The sequence below is a fragment of the Vipera ursinii genome (assembly GCF_947247035.1).
Source record: "Vipera ursinii genome assembly, chromosome: 1".
NCBI classification, from domain to species: Eukaryota; Metazoa; Chordata; class Lepidosauria; order Squamata; family Viperidae; genus Vipera; species Vipera ursinii.
The window spans coordinates 52,979,279-52,996,352 of NC_139512.1; the positions used below are offsets into that span (position 1 = coordinate 52,979,279).

Below are 17,074 nucleotides of genomic sequence, written 5' to 3' on the forward strand. Positions count from 1 at the left end.
GTTCCTTAAACATTGCAATCTTAAAGGAACTAAAACAGGGGTCCCCAACTCCTGGTCTGCGGACCACTACCGGGCCGTGGTATGTCAGCAACTCGTCCGCACAAACAAGCCCCATGCACAGGATGCAGGCAGTGCACAAAGCCAGTCCCTGCGTTTGGATGCACTCCTTAGGTGCTGAAACATTTTTTATCCCAACAGAGACCTGACAGAGACTGGAAGCTCTGCGTGGTTGCCAGTGGGGCACTTGAGAAACGGAGCTTTCCTTTCCGCGCAGTCACACAGGGTGCTTCAAAACACAGGGAATCCTTGCGTTTTGAATAGCCCCACCAGAACACAAACATTCCACTATCCACAATGCCAAATCCTAACCCCCACCACACCCCAGGGCTACCACATTCCTTCACTAACCTCCTTTCCAGCTCCATTCTCTGTGTGCGGGGCAACAAAAGTTTGTGGGACTAAAAAAAAAAAAGATCAATCCAACCTTCCAACTTCTGGGGTGGGGGTGGGGGGAAGATCTCACAAAGTTGGAAGGTCGGGTTGAACTTTTTTTTATATACCGGTAGTCCCACAGGTTTCTTTTGTTGCCCTGAACGCGGTGGTGGTGAACGGAGATGGAAAGATTAGTGAAGGGAGGCTTTGGGAAAGTGAGGGGAGATGGGAAAGAGTCTGTCCTGCCCGCTGCTGCCTCACTCTGCCAGCACCAGGGCTAGGAGGCTTGTTTTTGCTGGAAAAAACCCATTTCTCAAGCCCCTTCCTGAGGAAAACAAGTCTCCAGAGCGAGCATGCCTCACACTTTGGCTCCGTTTTTGCTAGGAAAGGGGCTTGAGAAATGGCTTTTTCTGGCGAAAACAGAACCACAGAGTGAGGCACGCTCACTCCGGGGGCTTGTTTTCTCCAGGAAAAAGCCATTTCTCAAGCCCCTTCCTGGCAAAAACAAGCCTTCGGAACGAGCGCGCCTTGCTCTTATTGAGAGCAATCCTGTAAAAACAAGCCTCTGGAGCGAGCCGGCCTTATTGAGAGCAATCCTCTGTGCCTCCATTTCCTTTCACTCCGACAGAGCAGAGAAACTCAAGCCTGCTATTCGAACACCTTTCATCCGGAGACCTGAGTCACACGGAGTTTCAAGCCGTCACACGGAGCGTTCCTTTCATTTCTGAAGTGCCCCACTGCAGGCACAGGGACCTTCCAATCTCTCAGGTCTGCTTTTGGACAAAAAGTGTTTGAGTGGCAGCAGCTCGAGTTTCTCCGCTCTGTCCCGAAGGAAGAAACCCAAGGTGCAGAGCAGGATTGCTCTTAAGACGCAGATGCACTGCATGCACCAGACTTATTGAGAGCAATCATGCTCTGTGCCTCCTTTCCTTTCACTCGGAGCAGAGAAACTCAAGCCGCTGTCGCTCAGTGAGGATGATAAGAGTGGTGAGGATTTGTGCCAGCTGGCTGGCCAAACTCTAGGTCGGGTGAGGTGGGTGACTTACTGGGGAGGGGGATCATGACTACTTAGGTGGTTGCCACTGCTGCCGGCTTGGATGCAGGTGCAAGGGACCTGGCCCCACGATGCCTCCCTGCTCACTTGAAGGCTTCGTTCCTGCCCTCAAACTAAGGCTGGTGCATATGAGCAAACAGCACACCCGGGCGACGGACAGCATTGGTTCCTACGCCTGGTCCGATTTCCCGCTTTGCCCCATAGGCATGCAAACGAAGCAAACCCCCCCCCCCGAGAATCGAAGCTCTCGTAGACCATGATCTCTTGCAGATAATTTTGTTTGAACTCGCACAATATTATGGCACCCACGGGCTTCCACTGTCGGCGTGAAAAGTATTTCCAAGCCAACTCTCCCCTCCCACAGAAACTGCAGCAGAGACAGATTTTGTAATGTGAGCCCAGCGCAACAGAAAAGGAGGGGAAGCAGTTGAGAGTGGGGAGAGGAATAGAATGAATATTGTAGAGCCATGGTGGCGAGCCTATGGCACGCATGCCACAGGTGGTACGCAGAGCCCTCTGTGGGTACGTGCACTGTCGCCCCCAGTCCTAGGCCTTCAGCTGGGTTTTATAAAACCTTTTTGCTTTAGGCCTCTGCCGCTGCGTACAAAAAAAAAGTTCAATTTCTCGCGGGAAATCACAGTGTTGGAATTGATAGAACTTTTTAGTTCCATCCAGTCTGCTGTTACCACCACAGCCATGCCCACCCAATGGGCCACGCCCACCCGGCACCCGATGATACCTAAGTGGGTTTTGGGTTGCAGTTTGGCCACTCGGTCTCTAAAAGGTTCGCCATCACTGTTGTAGAGCCTCTGTGGTCACTTGTAAGGGTGAATGACTGCTGTGGTGCTGCAAGTCGTAATTCTGGGATTTGCTCGTAAACACTAAGGTGCGCTGATCACGTAATTTTGACCGAGTCTTAATTGAATGCTTGTAATTTGGGGATTACCTGTATTCAACATAAACAGCCTTTTTCATTAGTCTCTTTAGTTCTGCTGGGTTTTAATAAGATAACATTGATTCATTGTGTAGTATCTTAAATACCAAGAGGCACACATAGTTTGTATGTAGAGCAAACAAGCTGAATTATGGACAATAATTTGTAAGAAAATATTTTATTAACATCTCCACTTGCTAAAATCAGTGTGTTTTCTCAAAAAAAAGGAAAGAAACCCCTCCCCCCCTAAAAAAAAAACAAAAAACCCCAACAACCCCCAAGTATACAAGACACCACATTCACTAAGGTCACATTGGAACGTGTGGTGTATCCATTTTTCATAGTTGTCATGAAAGTACTGCCTGCCTGCCTGAGAAAGATTAACAACTCGGGCATGTATAGTTTCCAGATGTTTATCAGGATGCCTCGTCAGCCAGGTCATATTGGTCAAAATACCTGTTAGGTGGGAGAAAAAAAATCCGTAATTATAAATATTAATAAAATCTTCAGACAAATCTTGAACAAACATATCAAAGAAATGCAGTACTTCACTGTATAGCTTGTCTAGATTTCCATTTAGTCGAATACTAATGTAATATGAGAATTATACTATTTTAACTACTGTTCAGGTGCCTTTCATTCCAGGACACCCTGAATTGATCTTTGCATGGAATCACAGAGCATGTGACTCAAGACCTAGAACTGAAGTTTAAGACAGCATGGAGAGACCTTACAAAAGAAGTTGCAATCATTTCATTATGCAATGTTAAGCTCCCTTCTTTTTATACAATACTGGATGAGGAAACATGAGAAAGGCACAAGTGAAATCAGAAACAGAAATTATATGGCTGTATATAGTTGTTGCTAGTGTGTGTTGTAATATTATATAACACAATAACAATTGGTCACTGCCTTTTATGTCTCTGGAAACAGAATACAGAAGGGTAAAAAATTACAAGTTATTATTAAGATAAGATTATCTTTATTGTCATTTTTTACTGGCGGCACAACGGCACACATCAAAAATGAAATTTAGTTGCCCGCTCTCAAAGTGAAACACAAACATGACACACACCTAAAACGTACTATGTACAACATGTGTATAGACCCACACCCCTACATATACATAACAATAAAATATTAAATACTGTCCATCTTGAATATATAACGGAAGGGGGAAGCCTGAGAGTTCACAAGGTTAATGCTGTGTGGAATGAAACTATGGCTGAATCTGGATGTTCTGCTATGGATACCACGAAGCCTCCTCCCAGGTTGTGGAGAGGATGAGTAGTGTCCCAGATAATCTTGTGGACCCTGTTCAAACAACGCTTCTGTGCTATGTCCTGCATGGAAGGGAGGGAACTGCCAATGATCTTTTCGGCCATCCTCACCAGTCTCTGCATCACCTTGCTGTCTGAAGCAGTGAGGCTTCCAAACCAGACTGTAATGCTGTATGACAGGATGCTCTCAAGCGTCCCCCAGTAGAAAGTGGTCAGGACAGGGGAAGGAAGATGCAACGCAGAAAGTGCAGGTGCTGCTGTGCCCACTTCACCAGTTTCTCACTGTTGAGCGACCAAGCCAGCCTACTTGTTAGCTGCACACCCAGGAATTTGATGATGGTAACCATCTCCACAGGTGAATCATTAATGCACAGAGAAGTGTGGCCATGCCTGCCTTTTCTTCATTGTTGCACATGCTTAGCATGGTAGAAATACAGGGTGACTTGCCACTGTGCTATTAGTAATACCCTACCTGCCTTTTCTGAAACCGACAATGATCTCTGGTTTTTACAGTATTTAAAACTAGGCTGTTTTCTTTACACCAGTTCACCAACCCCTCAACCTCCTTGCGGTAAGCTTCCAGATTGTCATCATGAATAAGACCCACTACTGTTGTATCATCTGTGAACTTCACAATATGGTTGGTGGCAAACCTAGCACAACAGTCATGAGTCAACAGGGTGAACAGCAGCGGACTTAGGATGCAGCCTTAAGGAAAAACAATTGCAAAACAAAAAACAAAAACATTGCAAAACAATGCTCATGTAAGTAATGCTGCACTCTTGAGATAAAGGTGAAGAGATTGATTTAATTTTCCTTAAATAGCCAACTTAGTACACTAATTAAAATAATTTACCATACCTTCCAACCAAACAAATTAACAAGTTTAGAGCAGACACTTTTTCATCATTCTTGTTCTCCTGCGTTAGAAGGAAGAAAAGCATTAATGTACTTTCACCAAATTTCAAGCAATTGCTTTATGTCAACAACTGTTACAAATTTCCAACAAATTGCAATGATTTTGGCAACTGATTAATAGCTCTAGTAAATATATTTCTAGAAAAGACAACCATCTCTTTTAGATATTCACTAAATTCATCCAAGATATAACAATAACAGCAACATTTTGAACATTTAGTATAACTGGTACTGCCCTTTTCTCAAGTTTTGATTACCATTCTGAAATATCAAAATAAGAAGTGAAAACTGTACATATTTCAGAGAAATGATGGCTTCAAGCTATTAGCATGATCAAGATCTTCTAGTATTCCCTTTCAATAATCAACTAGTTCAGCTTACCTCCAGTACCCTCACTTCAGAGCATTGTCTAGCCAGTTGTCGAATTAGAGAGTGAGCCTCTGGTAACAATGGTTTCTCTAGACAAGCTAACAAAGCATAAAGCCATCTGCCCTAGAGAAATGGTAAGAAGTTGCAATAAGAATTTAAAGATAAAATCATCTTTGTATTGATTCTTTGAACACATCAACACATGTTTGTTCGTAACGATACAAATACAATAATTTCACGTGGGTATTTTCCCCAACTGTCTAGTTTTCTACTTTTCAACACAGGTTTTGGATTTCCTAGTTTCCCTGCTTCTAGCAGTAATTAGGTTTACTGGTTATTAAAGTTTTTAAAAATGAGATTATAAGAAACCACTAAACTTCACTTAGAGCAGGGGTGCCCAACCCCCGGTCCGTGGACCAGTACTGGGCGGTGGAAGCCAGCAACTGGTCCACACAAGCAAAACCTGATCCGCAGAATGCGGGCAGCACACAAAACCACACGCCCTCTGGTCCGCCGAAAAACCTCTCTCCCCAGAACCGGTCCCTGGTGCCCAAAAGGTTGGGGACCTCTGACTTAGAGGGAAAGCATAGTTTTATCAACATGTATTTGAAGCAATGGTGATAAGACCACAGGTAAATAGGCACAAATTCTGTATTTCTTAGATCAAAATAAATTCATGCAGCTATTTAATAGAGCTTATAGATGGAGGATCAGTCTTTTCTGGATATGAATGCACAAGGCCGTACACATTTTTTAAAAAAAACTTTATAAATTACGAAGCTTTATGTGAAAATGGCAATTTACAGATTTCACATGAGAACTATAATATTTTGTGTTTGATGGTTCAAAAGATTTAATGAGAAGTTCTGTGGAGAACAGATTTAAGAGACAGTAGGTGCTGACTTGTTATTCGGAGAATGAACTAACACGAATTATAGAAATTAAAATATTTAGTGGTCTAACATATTGAAATTTAGTTTTAGAGGCATATTTAAAACTTACAGGTTTAATTTAGTTTTTTTATACAACTATGGCATACATTGAATCTATATGGAAGTAATATAGATACTAAGAAATGAAGGCAATTCGAAATTCTAAAAGAGCCAATTCAAAACATTCACCTTAGGGGGACATTTACTAAAAACCAGGCAAGCACTCATGTTGACAATTTCAGATTAAAAAAATTATTAATAAAGAGATTAGTTTCCTTCAATTTAATTTCAATGGGGATAATGCCTCTTAAAACATAAAACTTCCAAGTTACCAGTTCTGGAGTAAATTCTTTTTCCACAAGCCAGTTTTTCAAGTATTCCAAGACACTGGTCACTGTTGCCTTTTAGGACAGAGAAACACCTGTTAAAATATTGCATGGTGGTGGTTTCTAGTGCACTGCACAGATTTATAATTAGGTATTTTATACAAATGCGCTATATGAATAATAACTAGTACAAAAAAGTAATATTTTACAATCTTATGACATAGTTGCTGAAACAGCTTGCCCTAAAAAGAATTAAAAAAAATATGTAAGATAATATAATGAAAATACATAATATAGTTTTTATATATTAAAGCAAATTAAAAATTCACAAGAATTACAGACAAAAAAAATCAAAATTGATTTCACCCCTTCTATTAATCTACTGTTTTGTTGATATCTTTTTCATATCACTGTCTCTTTTCTAGTGAATATTTTTGGATTCTTTGGGTATAGGCTCTCCTAATCATTTTTTTTTGTATTCACAGCAAAATGGAAAATTGTTTTGTTGCAAATGAAAGGGGCTCATGTAAACTTATATAAAATTTAAATAACAGATTGTATGCCACCAACTGATTCCTATTAGGATACTTTCTATTACTATAATTATTATTATTAGGATTATTATTAGGAGACCTGAGAGAGGCCTGAGGCCAGAAAACATTGCTTCTCCTCATAGAACCTATGTTACAAAACAGCCTATATTCAGCAGTGAGAAGTTTCCAGAAGCTTTTAAAGGCACAACTAACTCATCTGGAGAATCTCTAAAAAGTGGTAATTTGCCACCTGTATGTTATGATTTTACTCTAGGCTTGTTTTTATATGCACTGCTTCCTGTTATTCTTAATTGTGTAAAATTTTAATTTGTTGTCAGCTGCCATAAGTGTAGAAAATTCAAAGACCAATTAAAACAATCGGTCTACATTTGAATAAATGATAGAATAGCTATAAAAAATTGGCCATCAGTCACAACAAGGCAATATTACTTTACTGAACTCTCTGAAGTTCCTGAGGCCTTGTTAGCTGCAGCCTAGCAGGTCAAAAAGGGAAATGGAGAATTTTGTGTGTCTCCACCTTTTCTGGGCCTTTTAAAAATCTTTCCACTTAATACAAAACAATTTATAGATCTAACATATTTAAAACATAGGTAAAGTTAAAGATTCCCCCGCACATGCGTGCTAGTCGTTTCCAACTCTAGGGGCCGGTGCTCATCTCTGTTTCAAAGCCGAAGAGCCAGCGCTTGTCCGAGGATGTCTCCGTGGTCATGTGGCCGGCATGACTAGACGCCAAAGGTGCACGGAACGCTGTTACTTTCCCACCATAGTGGTCCCTATTTTTCTACTTGCATTTTTACGTGCTTTCGAACTGCTAGGTTGGCAGAAGCTGGGACGAGTAACAGGCGCTCACTGTTACGCGGCACTCGGGATTCGACCCGCCAAACTGCTGACCTTCTGATCGACAAGCTCAGCATCCTAACCCAGAGCCACCGCGTCCCTATTTAAAACATACTTATCACTATTTTAAGGCTAAGAATCTTTAGGGTTCTTCAGATCTTGAGCAATACATTTCTATTTTGGATTACAGGTAGTCCTTGACTTACAACCATTTGTTTAATGGCCATTCAAAGTTACAACGGCACTGAAAAAGTGATTTATGACCATTTTCACACTTACAAGCATTTTAGCATACCCATGGTCACATGATCAAAATTCAGGTGCTTGGCAACTGGTTCATATTTATGACAGTTGCTGTGTCCTGGGGTCAAGTGATCACCTTTTGCGATCCTCTGACAAGCAAATTCAGTGGAAAGTCAGATTCACTTAACAACTGTATTATTAATGACTGCAGTGAAAGGTCATAAAATGAGGCAAAACTAACTTGTCTCACTTAGCAACAGAAATGTTGGGCTCAATATGATCTAAGTCAAGGACTACCTTGTATCCAAGTCCAGCTTTTTCAAGCAAGCTATGGAGGCAGGTAGGAAGCAGGTAGGAAAAAAAGGTAAAGGTGGATTCACTACAGCAGACGTGTCAAACACAAGGCCCGGGGGACAGATCCGGCCCGTGAAGTGGTTTCATGCGGCCCGCGAAGCCATCCTCAAAACAGTGAGGGAACGGCCCCCACTGCCTTGGCCCTGGCCCAGAGACCCTCAGATCTGTCCCACTCCTGCCCAGGCCCCCATAGGCACCCTTGATGCGAACGATGTAGAGCTGGCCATGCCCACCCAGTAGGCCATATGCACTTTAGCCATGCCCACCCAGTAGGCCATGCCCACCCAGGCTACACCCACCCAGCCCCCTGAGGGCAACCGCAATGCTGATGCGGCCCTCAATGAAATTGAGTTTGACACCCCTGCACTACAGCAAGACTGAATGGAAATGAAACCGACAATAAAAGTAAAGTACCTGATTCATTCTGCTAACAATGCTCAGCAGTGGAGGAAAGCCAATCTGAATGAAAAGATACCAGAATATGTTGGATTTTTAAAAATGGTTGGAAATCTAAATACTTAATTTTAGATCTGAACACTAGTGTGCAACTGTCATTCTTTAGGAGAGATTGTATAGATATTTCTAATGTTTAGAGCTTTGTTAAAAGTATATTTTATTTATTGAAAACATTTATATAGCAGCCCATCTTATATCAACTTCTGTGTGGCTTCCATAATATAATTAAAATCTAGACATACATGCAACAATTATCATTTGCTTCTCTTGAAGCTTAAGAAATTTCCAAAACAGTTCCTAATATCTATTTATCTAAACATTAAAGCCTTCCTTTCCAATGTACATGCATAGCCACATTCCCCACAAGTAAAACCAGTACATAATTGCCACCGGTCAGAGAATGTCGATTGGTGGCCCCCAGGGGGAGATCCTTCTCTGTGGGCGCCCCGGAGCTATGGAATCGGTTACCGGTTGAGCTCCGGACGGCGCCCAACCTTCGCTCCTTTCGCCGCGATCTAAAAACATTCTTATTCGAGCAAGCCGGCCTGGCCTAATGGGGGATTGGTGGGGTTTTTTATTGGGGTTTTAATATTGTATTGACTGTTTTAGTGGGCACATATTTAATCCTTTTTTAATTTTTGTAACCTTGTATTTTTATTCTTGCCCTGTTCACCGCCCTGAGTCCTTCGGGAGAAGGGCGGTATAGAAATATTAAACAAACAAACAAATAAATAAATAATAATTAAATTCATTTGAAGGAGAAAACCAAAAAAATACAATCTCCATTACAATAATGTTATTCTTTTTAGTAATAGTTTTTTTAAAAGGGTTTCCAGAGTAGTGTGGCCATTGGGAAGACCTGTCTAACCCTACCAAATGTGCCTCTAGCATCACTGGGACTCTGAATATTTTTCTGTTTAATATATAAAATCAATATTGCAGATAAATGTAGCAACATTTTGTTGGACAAGGGATTGTATTGTAAATATTTTAAGGATGATCATCATATGTACAAACTTCATTATTTCAGAAGATGCATAGAAACTATGAGCTCAAAATAAAGCTATTTAAAGATGATACAATTATTTAGGCCAGATTTAACACTCACCTGTACATAATCAATTCCTGGATTTTCATCACTTAAGATTTGATCTGTTAGCTCTAGATACAACTTTTCACCTAAGCAGAATTTTTTCCAACCTTCTTCATCATCTGTTCTGGGCTGAACAATTGAAAGAAATAAGTCAAGTTATTCCTATTTCATAAGCTGATTTGGGCTTGTTCCCCTCTCCCCCCCAAAATATTTTCTTTTATTCAAGGTTCTCCAGCCTTTAATTTTAAATTAAAATAGTTAACACAGAGTTGACACAGGAGATCCAGGGATGGGCTGGCTGGGCATCAGTAGCAATAGGAGCCACCACAAAGATAGAGGGAGGGGAAGGAGGCTACCAGGAGAAAAAAAATCATTATTTTTAGCTGAAGAATGCTATTAATATATACAAGCCTACACATGAAACAAATATAATAACTTCTGAGCTCTATTTGAGTCTGAAGGTCTAGTGCTGCAAGGCATCAGGATAGAAACCAGGAACTGAATTCTAATCCTGTCTTAGGCACAAAGCCAGCCGGGGAACCTTGGGCTAGTTATTCTCAGCTCTAGGAAGGAGACAATGGCAAAGCACTTCTGAAAAACTATGCCAACCAAACTGTATGGACTTGTCCAGGCAGTCTTAGAGAATCGGATACAATTGAACAGAAGGGAAAAAAAGCTTATATGAAAATTGACAGTATGCTGAAAATATTACATTTTACTTGCCATTGTTACATTGTTGTCCAAATGCTGTGCTTTCCAGTGATCCCTGTGCTTGTTCACACTCTAAAAGATAAACTTTTGATCAATGTTGATCACTTTAACATATACTTGCAGGTGGCAGACACTATACATAGAAATGGCATTCTCACATACAACAAATATCTTTTCTGTGATTATGCTTGCTGAACTATTCGTTTGGATTGATAAAACATTCCTTTCTGCTTTAGTGTGGCAATTCTTAATTCCTTAATTTATACAATTAAATTTAAACCAGATTATAATCCTATTATTAAGTAGGATTTAGTATAGAGGGCTTGCTCCAAATTCTTTAGGTCTTGAATTAAATTTGCAGTCTTAGATTGTGAATCTAACTGTAGATTACCCCCCATAACAACCAACAGTTCCATGACCTTTAGGGATTGATACTGACCACTTAACAGAATCTTGTTGTATATTATCCTGTGTCACAGTTTTTACAAGTTGTATAAATAAATTTATTTCCTTTTGGTGTGTCTTTTATAATTGATGTTTAAGACTTCAAAGTGGAGTATTAGTACTTGTAGTATTTTTAGTACTATTTTATTACATATGCATTTATATGTAAATGCAGTATAAAACCTAACTTTTCCCGCAATACAAGGACAATTCGGAAAGAAACCTCCATTTGGTTATCAATAACACTCGCAGATACAGAACTTTTATTATACACACTATAAAACTATAATATTACATTACTTTTCGACATAGTCGCCATTCAAATTGAGGCACTTGTCATAACGTTTTACAAGATTAGAAATTCCTTAGTAGTAGTTGCTTGTTGCCAAATCTGGGCTATAAGGAGGGGGGGTAATCAAAAACATTCCAACAGAACTGCTTCAAAAGTTCTTGGGTGCGTCTAGCGTTGTACGGGTGAGCATTATTGTGAACCAACACACCGGAAGTGGTGCGCTAGAAAATCCTGCCAAATGTGAAGATGCCAAAGGAGTACTGCTAGTGAAGTTCATAGAGCGTGGTTCATCCATCAATTCATAAGTCTACTGTGAAACGTTATGAAAACTCAAATGAGCCATCCATAACAAGTGCTGGGGCATGCTAACTTCCGGTGTAGTGATGGTTCATGATAATGCTCGCCCGCACACCGCTAGACATACCCAAGAACTTTTGAAGCAGTTCTGTTGGGATGTTTTTGATCAACCCCCCCCCCCCACAATAGCCCAGATTTGGTGCTGAGCGATTACTACTAAGGAATTTCAAACCTTGTAAGACGGTATAACAAGTGCCTCAATTTGAATGGCAATTATTTATTTTATTTTTATCCCATTACAATAAACGTTCTGTATCTGTGAGTGTCTGTCATTGATAACCAAATGGAGGTTTATTTCCGACTTGCCCTCGTATCAAGTTTTTCAGGTAAATTTGGCTGAGAGGCACCCAATGAGTTCTATACTTTGGAAATTCTCACTCACAACAAACGACTACAGTAGTAAAGTGCCATCTTCCTAAAAATGGGAATTATGACTGCAAAGACCAGAATTAGCATTGTCTTAAAAAAACACTCCACATAAAGTCACTGAATTTGTATATTTGTATGTATAGTTACCTGGCGAATGGCTGAAAAATGAGCTACTTGTTGCTGTTGCCATTTCAGAGTTGGAGAGTATCCTTCAGGAGCAGGTTGACACCCTGAAAGCTAAGAAAACACAGACAACACAATGAAAATATTAAGAGTGTCATTTTATTTGTATATGTATAAAGATTTCTGAAAAAAGGAGAACTATGTACAATGAAAGATTGTACTGTAAAGATGAAAGAATTAGCAGAAAAGGCAAAATTAACCTGTTAGATCACGGAGAAAACAATAGGTACTTTTCTAAAGGACTGGAAACCCATCACTGAGTTTTTGTTGAAAACTGATAAAAATGCCTTGATGATTTTGAAGTTGCTAATTGAAAAGGATCAAATATGGAAAGAAGTGAATTATATGTAACTTGATGGGGAGAGGAGTGATATTAAGTATGCTTGTAGCTGCTGTAAAAAAGATTGGAAGTTGCTTCTTTAAATATTTTTCCTTTTTACTGCACTTTTTAATCTTTTTTCTTGATTTTATTTTCTATATTTTTCTGTGTATCTTCTGTTTAAAAATTATAATAGCAATAATAAAATAATGTGATATTCAATTTTAAAACTGCCACTTTTTTTGTAGGACTAGCCACCATGCAGGCGGATTATGTAGAGTGCTTAATTATAAGTAGAGTGCTTAATTATAAAACTGGCAATCTCTTAACAGTATTGTACTGTTCACATCCAATCATGAGAAGTGTACTTGTATTTTATAATGCTTATAATGATTTTTAAAAACCTACTGAAATATTTACAGTCTGCTTCTTTTTCAGTTTCTTGGGATCAATCTGGGCCACAACAACATCAGGACATTTTGCAGCTTCAATCCTACAAAATAAAAATATTTGAAACTTTAAGTGCTTTTTAATTTCTAATCAAACCTAATTTAGGAATGAAAAGAATTAAGCCTGAAAAAGCATTAAAAATCATTCTGGCTTTGAAAATGAGACAAAGTGGATGGGTTTGTTACATACCTAAAGATTACACTCCATAATGGATTACAGTTTGAACAAAACTAGGCAAGATGATGTATTCTTCAAAATGTTGCCATAATGAATTCAGTTTTAAAATTGATTTAGATTCATGGCACAATGCAGAAACGTTTCAGGTGTTTTTCATTCCATTTAATCCAAGACTGCAGATCATTTAATTATACCCGATCTGCACGTCTGTCTTATTTATTATTTGGAGAGGATTGTTGTTGTTGTTGTTGTTAGCTGCGAAGTCGTGTCCGACCCATCGCGACCCTATGGACAACATTCCTCCAGGCCTTCCTGTCCTCTACCATCTTCTGGAGTCCATTTAAGCTCACGCCTACTGCTTCAGTGACTCCATCCAGCCACCTCATTCTCTGTCGTCCCCTTCTTCTATTGCCCTCGATCTTCCCCAGCATTAGGCTCTTCTCCAGGGAGTCCTTCCTTCTCATTAGGTGGCCAAAGTACTTGAGTTTTAGCTTCAGGATCTGGCCTTCTAAAGAGCAGTCAGGATTGATCTCCTCTAGGACTGACCGGTTTGATCGCCTTGCAGTCCAAGGGACTCGCAGGAGTCTTCTCCAGCACCACAGTTCAAAGGCCTCAATTCTTTGGCGCTCAGCCTTTCTTATGGTCCAACTTTCACTACCATACATTGCAACTGGAAAGACCATAGCCTTGACTATACGCACTTTTGTTGACAGGGTGATGTCTCTGCTTTTTAGTGTGCTGTCTAGATTTGCCATGGCTTTCCTCCCCAGGAGCAAGCGTCTTTTAATTTCTTGGCTACAGTCCCCATCTGCAGTGATCTTGGAGCCCAGGAAAATAAAATCTGTCACTACCTCCATTTCTTCCCCATCTATTTGCCAGGAATTGAGAGGGCCAGATGCCATGATCTTGGTTTTCTTAATGTTAAGTTTCAACCCAAGTTTTGCACTCTCCTTCTTCACCTGCAACAAGAGGCTCTTTAGTTCTTCTTCACTTTCTGCCATTAGAGTGGTATCATCTGCGTATCTTAGGTTGTTGATATTTCTTCCGGCAATCTTAATTCCAACTTTTGATTCATCTAGCCCTGCCTTTCTCATGATGTGCTCTGCATATAAGTTAAATAGGCAGGGCGACAGTATACAGCCTTGCCGGACTCCTTTCCCAATTTTGAACCAATCAGTGGTTCCGTGTCCAGTTCTCACTGTTGCTTCTTGACCCGCATATAGGTTTCTCAAGAGACCAATAAGATGGTCTGGTACTCCCATCTCTTTAAGAACTTGCCACAGTTTGTTATGATCCACACAATCAAAGGCTTTAGCATAGTCAATGAAGCAGAAGTAGATGTTTTTCTGGAACTCCCTAGCTTTCTCCATGATCCAGCGTATGTTGGCAATTTGATCTCTAGTTCCTCTGCCTCTTCGAAATCCTGCCTGCACTTCTGGTAGTTCTCGATCCACATACTGCTGAAGTCTAGCTTGTAGGATTTTAAGCATGACTTTACTAGCATGAGAAATGAGTGCAATGGTGCGATAGTTTGAACATTCTTTGGCACTGCCTTTCTTAGGAATTGGAATGTAAACTGATCTTTTCCAATCCTGTGGCCACTGTTGAGTTTTCCAAATTTGCTGGCAAATTGAGTGTAGCACTTTTACTGCATTGTCTTTTAAGATTTTGAATAGCTCAGCTGGAATACTGTCACCTCCACTAGCTTTGTTGTTGCTCAGCTTTTCTAAGGCCCACTTCACTTCACATTCTAGGATGTCTGGCTCGAGGTCAGTGACCACCTCATTGTGATTATCAGGGACGTTAAGCTCATTCTTGTATAGTTCTTCTGTGTAATTTTGCCACCTCTTCTTAATCTCTTCTGCCTCTGTTAGGTCCCTGCCATTTTGGTCCTTTATCATGCCCATTTTTGCATTAAACGTTCCCTTCATTTCTCCAATTTTCTTGAAAAGATCTCTGGTCCTCCCTATTCTATTGTTTTCTTCTATTTCTTTGCACTGTTCATTTAAGAAGGCATTCTTATCTCTTCTAGCTATTCTCTGGAATTCTGCATTCAATTGGGTGTATCTTTCTTTTTCTCCCTTGCCTTTCGCTTCCCTCCTTTCCTCAGCTATTTGCAAAGCTTCCTCAGACAGCCATTTTGCTTTCTTGCATTTCTTTTTCTTTGGGATGGTTTTGGCTGCTACCTGTTGTACAATGTCACGAACCTCTGTCCATAGTTCTTCAGGCACTCTGTCTATCAGATCTAATTCCTTAAATCTATTTGTCACCTCTACTGTATATTCAACAGGGATATGATTTAATTCATACCTGACTGGCCTAGTGCTTTTCCCTACTTTCTTCAGTTTTTTTGGAGAGGATGGATAACCAATATTACTGGAGTTTAAAAAAGACTGGCAAAACCCCAATAAATCACTATGAAAAGGACAGTACGAATGGATTGAAAGCCGAATTTCAGTATTAACTTTCCTTATACTAATGCATGAACTCCCACCACCACAAAAACAAACCGCATTATCAGCAGCAAGACTATGCCTAGGGCCCTAGACCAGGGGTAGGCAACCTCGGCTCTTTTATGACTCATGGACTTCAACTCCCAGAATTCCTGAGCCAGCATAGCTGGCTCAGGAATTCTGGGAGTTGAAGTCCATGAGTCATAAAAGAGCCGAAGTTGCCTACCCCTGCCCTTTTATAGAAGAAACGCTTGTCGCATTTACTCCCTATGCAAGCCGCATAGAAATAAATATAAATAGAGCGGCCATTTCATATAAATATTAGCGCCGGGTTGACCGGATCCAACCTCGCCGACTCATCAAGCGCAGCTCCAACCCCAACCCGCCTCCCCCTCCCACGTCGGGCGCCACCACCGATCAGTTCACTTACTGGACCCGCTTTAAGTACTCTTGGGGAGTTCGGGGGGGCGCCGTGGGGTCGAAGTCTTCCACGAGGTCGCAGTCCCCTACAGGTAAGAGGCGGGGCATCAACTCCTCCACCGCCGACTCCATCAAGCCGCTTAAAACGCGCCGCGGCCTCACCCGGCGCTGGCAACGCTCCCGCGCAGGAACATCGGCGCCCCTGGCGGCGCCACGGTTGCGCCGGGCGAGTCGAACCCAATCGAGTGCGCACGCGCGTCTTTTTCGCTCGTCGGGAGGGGGGGCTGAATCGGAGCGGCGAGCGGGTTGCTTGCTTTTCTTTTAAGCTGCTTCTCCCATTTCGGCACCGATGAGTCGGTGCGGCGTTTTATTTGATTTCTGGAAGCTTTTCTGATTGCAGTTCTAGATCTAAAGCAGAGGTCTTCAAACTTGGCCCTTTTATGACTTGTGGACTTCAACTCCCAGAATTCCTCAGCCAGGCATGTTGGTTAAGGAATTCTGGGAGTTGAAGTCCACAAGTCATAAAAGGGCCAAGTTTGAAGACCTCTGATCTAAAGGATGGAATTTCCTCCAGGGAGTTTGTGTAAATCAATTACATTCACGCCTGCTCGTTTGAAGGGTATTTCTATACAGGAACCTTTACAGTAGTTTCCGAGGCAGAGAGGGGCGCATTCTAACCTGGATTGTAAGGCAAAGTCGGGTGATGCGACAGCTGCACCAATAGGAGTTCCGTTGTTAACGGGGGAAAAAAGGGACTGCTTGTCAGTCCTCACAAACGGCTTGGAACCGTATGTGGCCAGCCTAGTTCCACGTGTATAGGCTTTTATGGCGATGCAGGAAAAATGCTAAATGAAACATTACCTTTTTTCAGAAGTCACAATAAGTTAAGAGCTTATAAGAGCTTTTTATTTATTGAATTTGTTTCCCATCTCGATCACAAGGCAGCTCTGCTATTAATTTTAGTGCTTCTCCCCCATCTCGAGATGTTTAACTGACAGTTACGCCAAAGGAATCCTACAAAGCAAACAACGGCCATCAAATGTTAGTAAGCCAGATTGTGATTTAAAGAAAAGCAGAAACTTTTTAAATTGTTGTTTTGGGGGGAAACATGGCACTG

The 17,074-nt window shown here is 41.0% G+C and overlaps 1 protein-coding gene across 5 annotated transcripts; it reads right to left on the reverse strand.

Moving 5' to 3' along the window:
• Positions 1-2,696: 2,696 nt before the first annotated feature.
• GEMIN2 (gem nuclear organelle associated protein 2) lies at positions 2,697-16,177 on the reverse strand. Of its 5 annotated transcripts, none has more exons than XM_083361139.1 (10): positions 15,968-16,177; positions 12,878-12,950; positions 12,103-12,192; positions 10,506-10,565; positions 9,798-9,911; positions 8,648-8,692; positions 6,252-6,320; positions 5,000-5,110; positions 4,562-4,620; positions 2,697-2,876 (listed from the first exon to the last, which is right to left on the reverse strand). In XM_083361139.1, the coding sequence occupies exons 1-10, from the start codon at positions 16,087-16,089 to the stop codon at positions 2,837-2,839; spliced, it is 783 nt and encodes a 260-aa protein (XP_083217265.1). In that variant the 5' UTR covers positions 16,090-16,177; the 3' UTR covers positions 2,697-2,836. The 5 variants fall into 5 exon arrangements, 3 of the variants coding, with proteins under 3 accessions (XP_083217265.1, XP_083217264.1, XP_083217266.1); XM_083361138.1 differs by having other exon boundaries at positions 12,866-12,950; XR_014492311.1 differs by having other exon boundaries at positions 2,704-2,876; positions 5,000-5,105; positions 12,866-12,950.
• Positions 16,178-17,074: the final 897 nt, after the last annotated feature.

Coding starts and splice junctions, on each gene's coding strand:
- GEMIN2 (XM_083361138.1), bottom strand. CDS start 16,089: ATGGAGTCGGCGGTGGAGGAGTTGATGCCCCGCCTCTTACCTGTAGGG. Junction 12,951..15,967: donor GAGTACTTAAAGCGGGTCCA/GTAAGTGAACTG, acceptor TTTATTTTGTAG/GATTGAAGCTGCAAAATGTC. Junction 10,566..12,102: donor ATTTTTCAGCCATTCGCCAG/GTAACTATACAT, acceptor TTTATCTTTTAG/AGTGTGAACAAGCACAGGGA.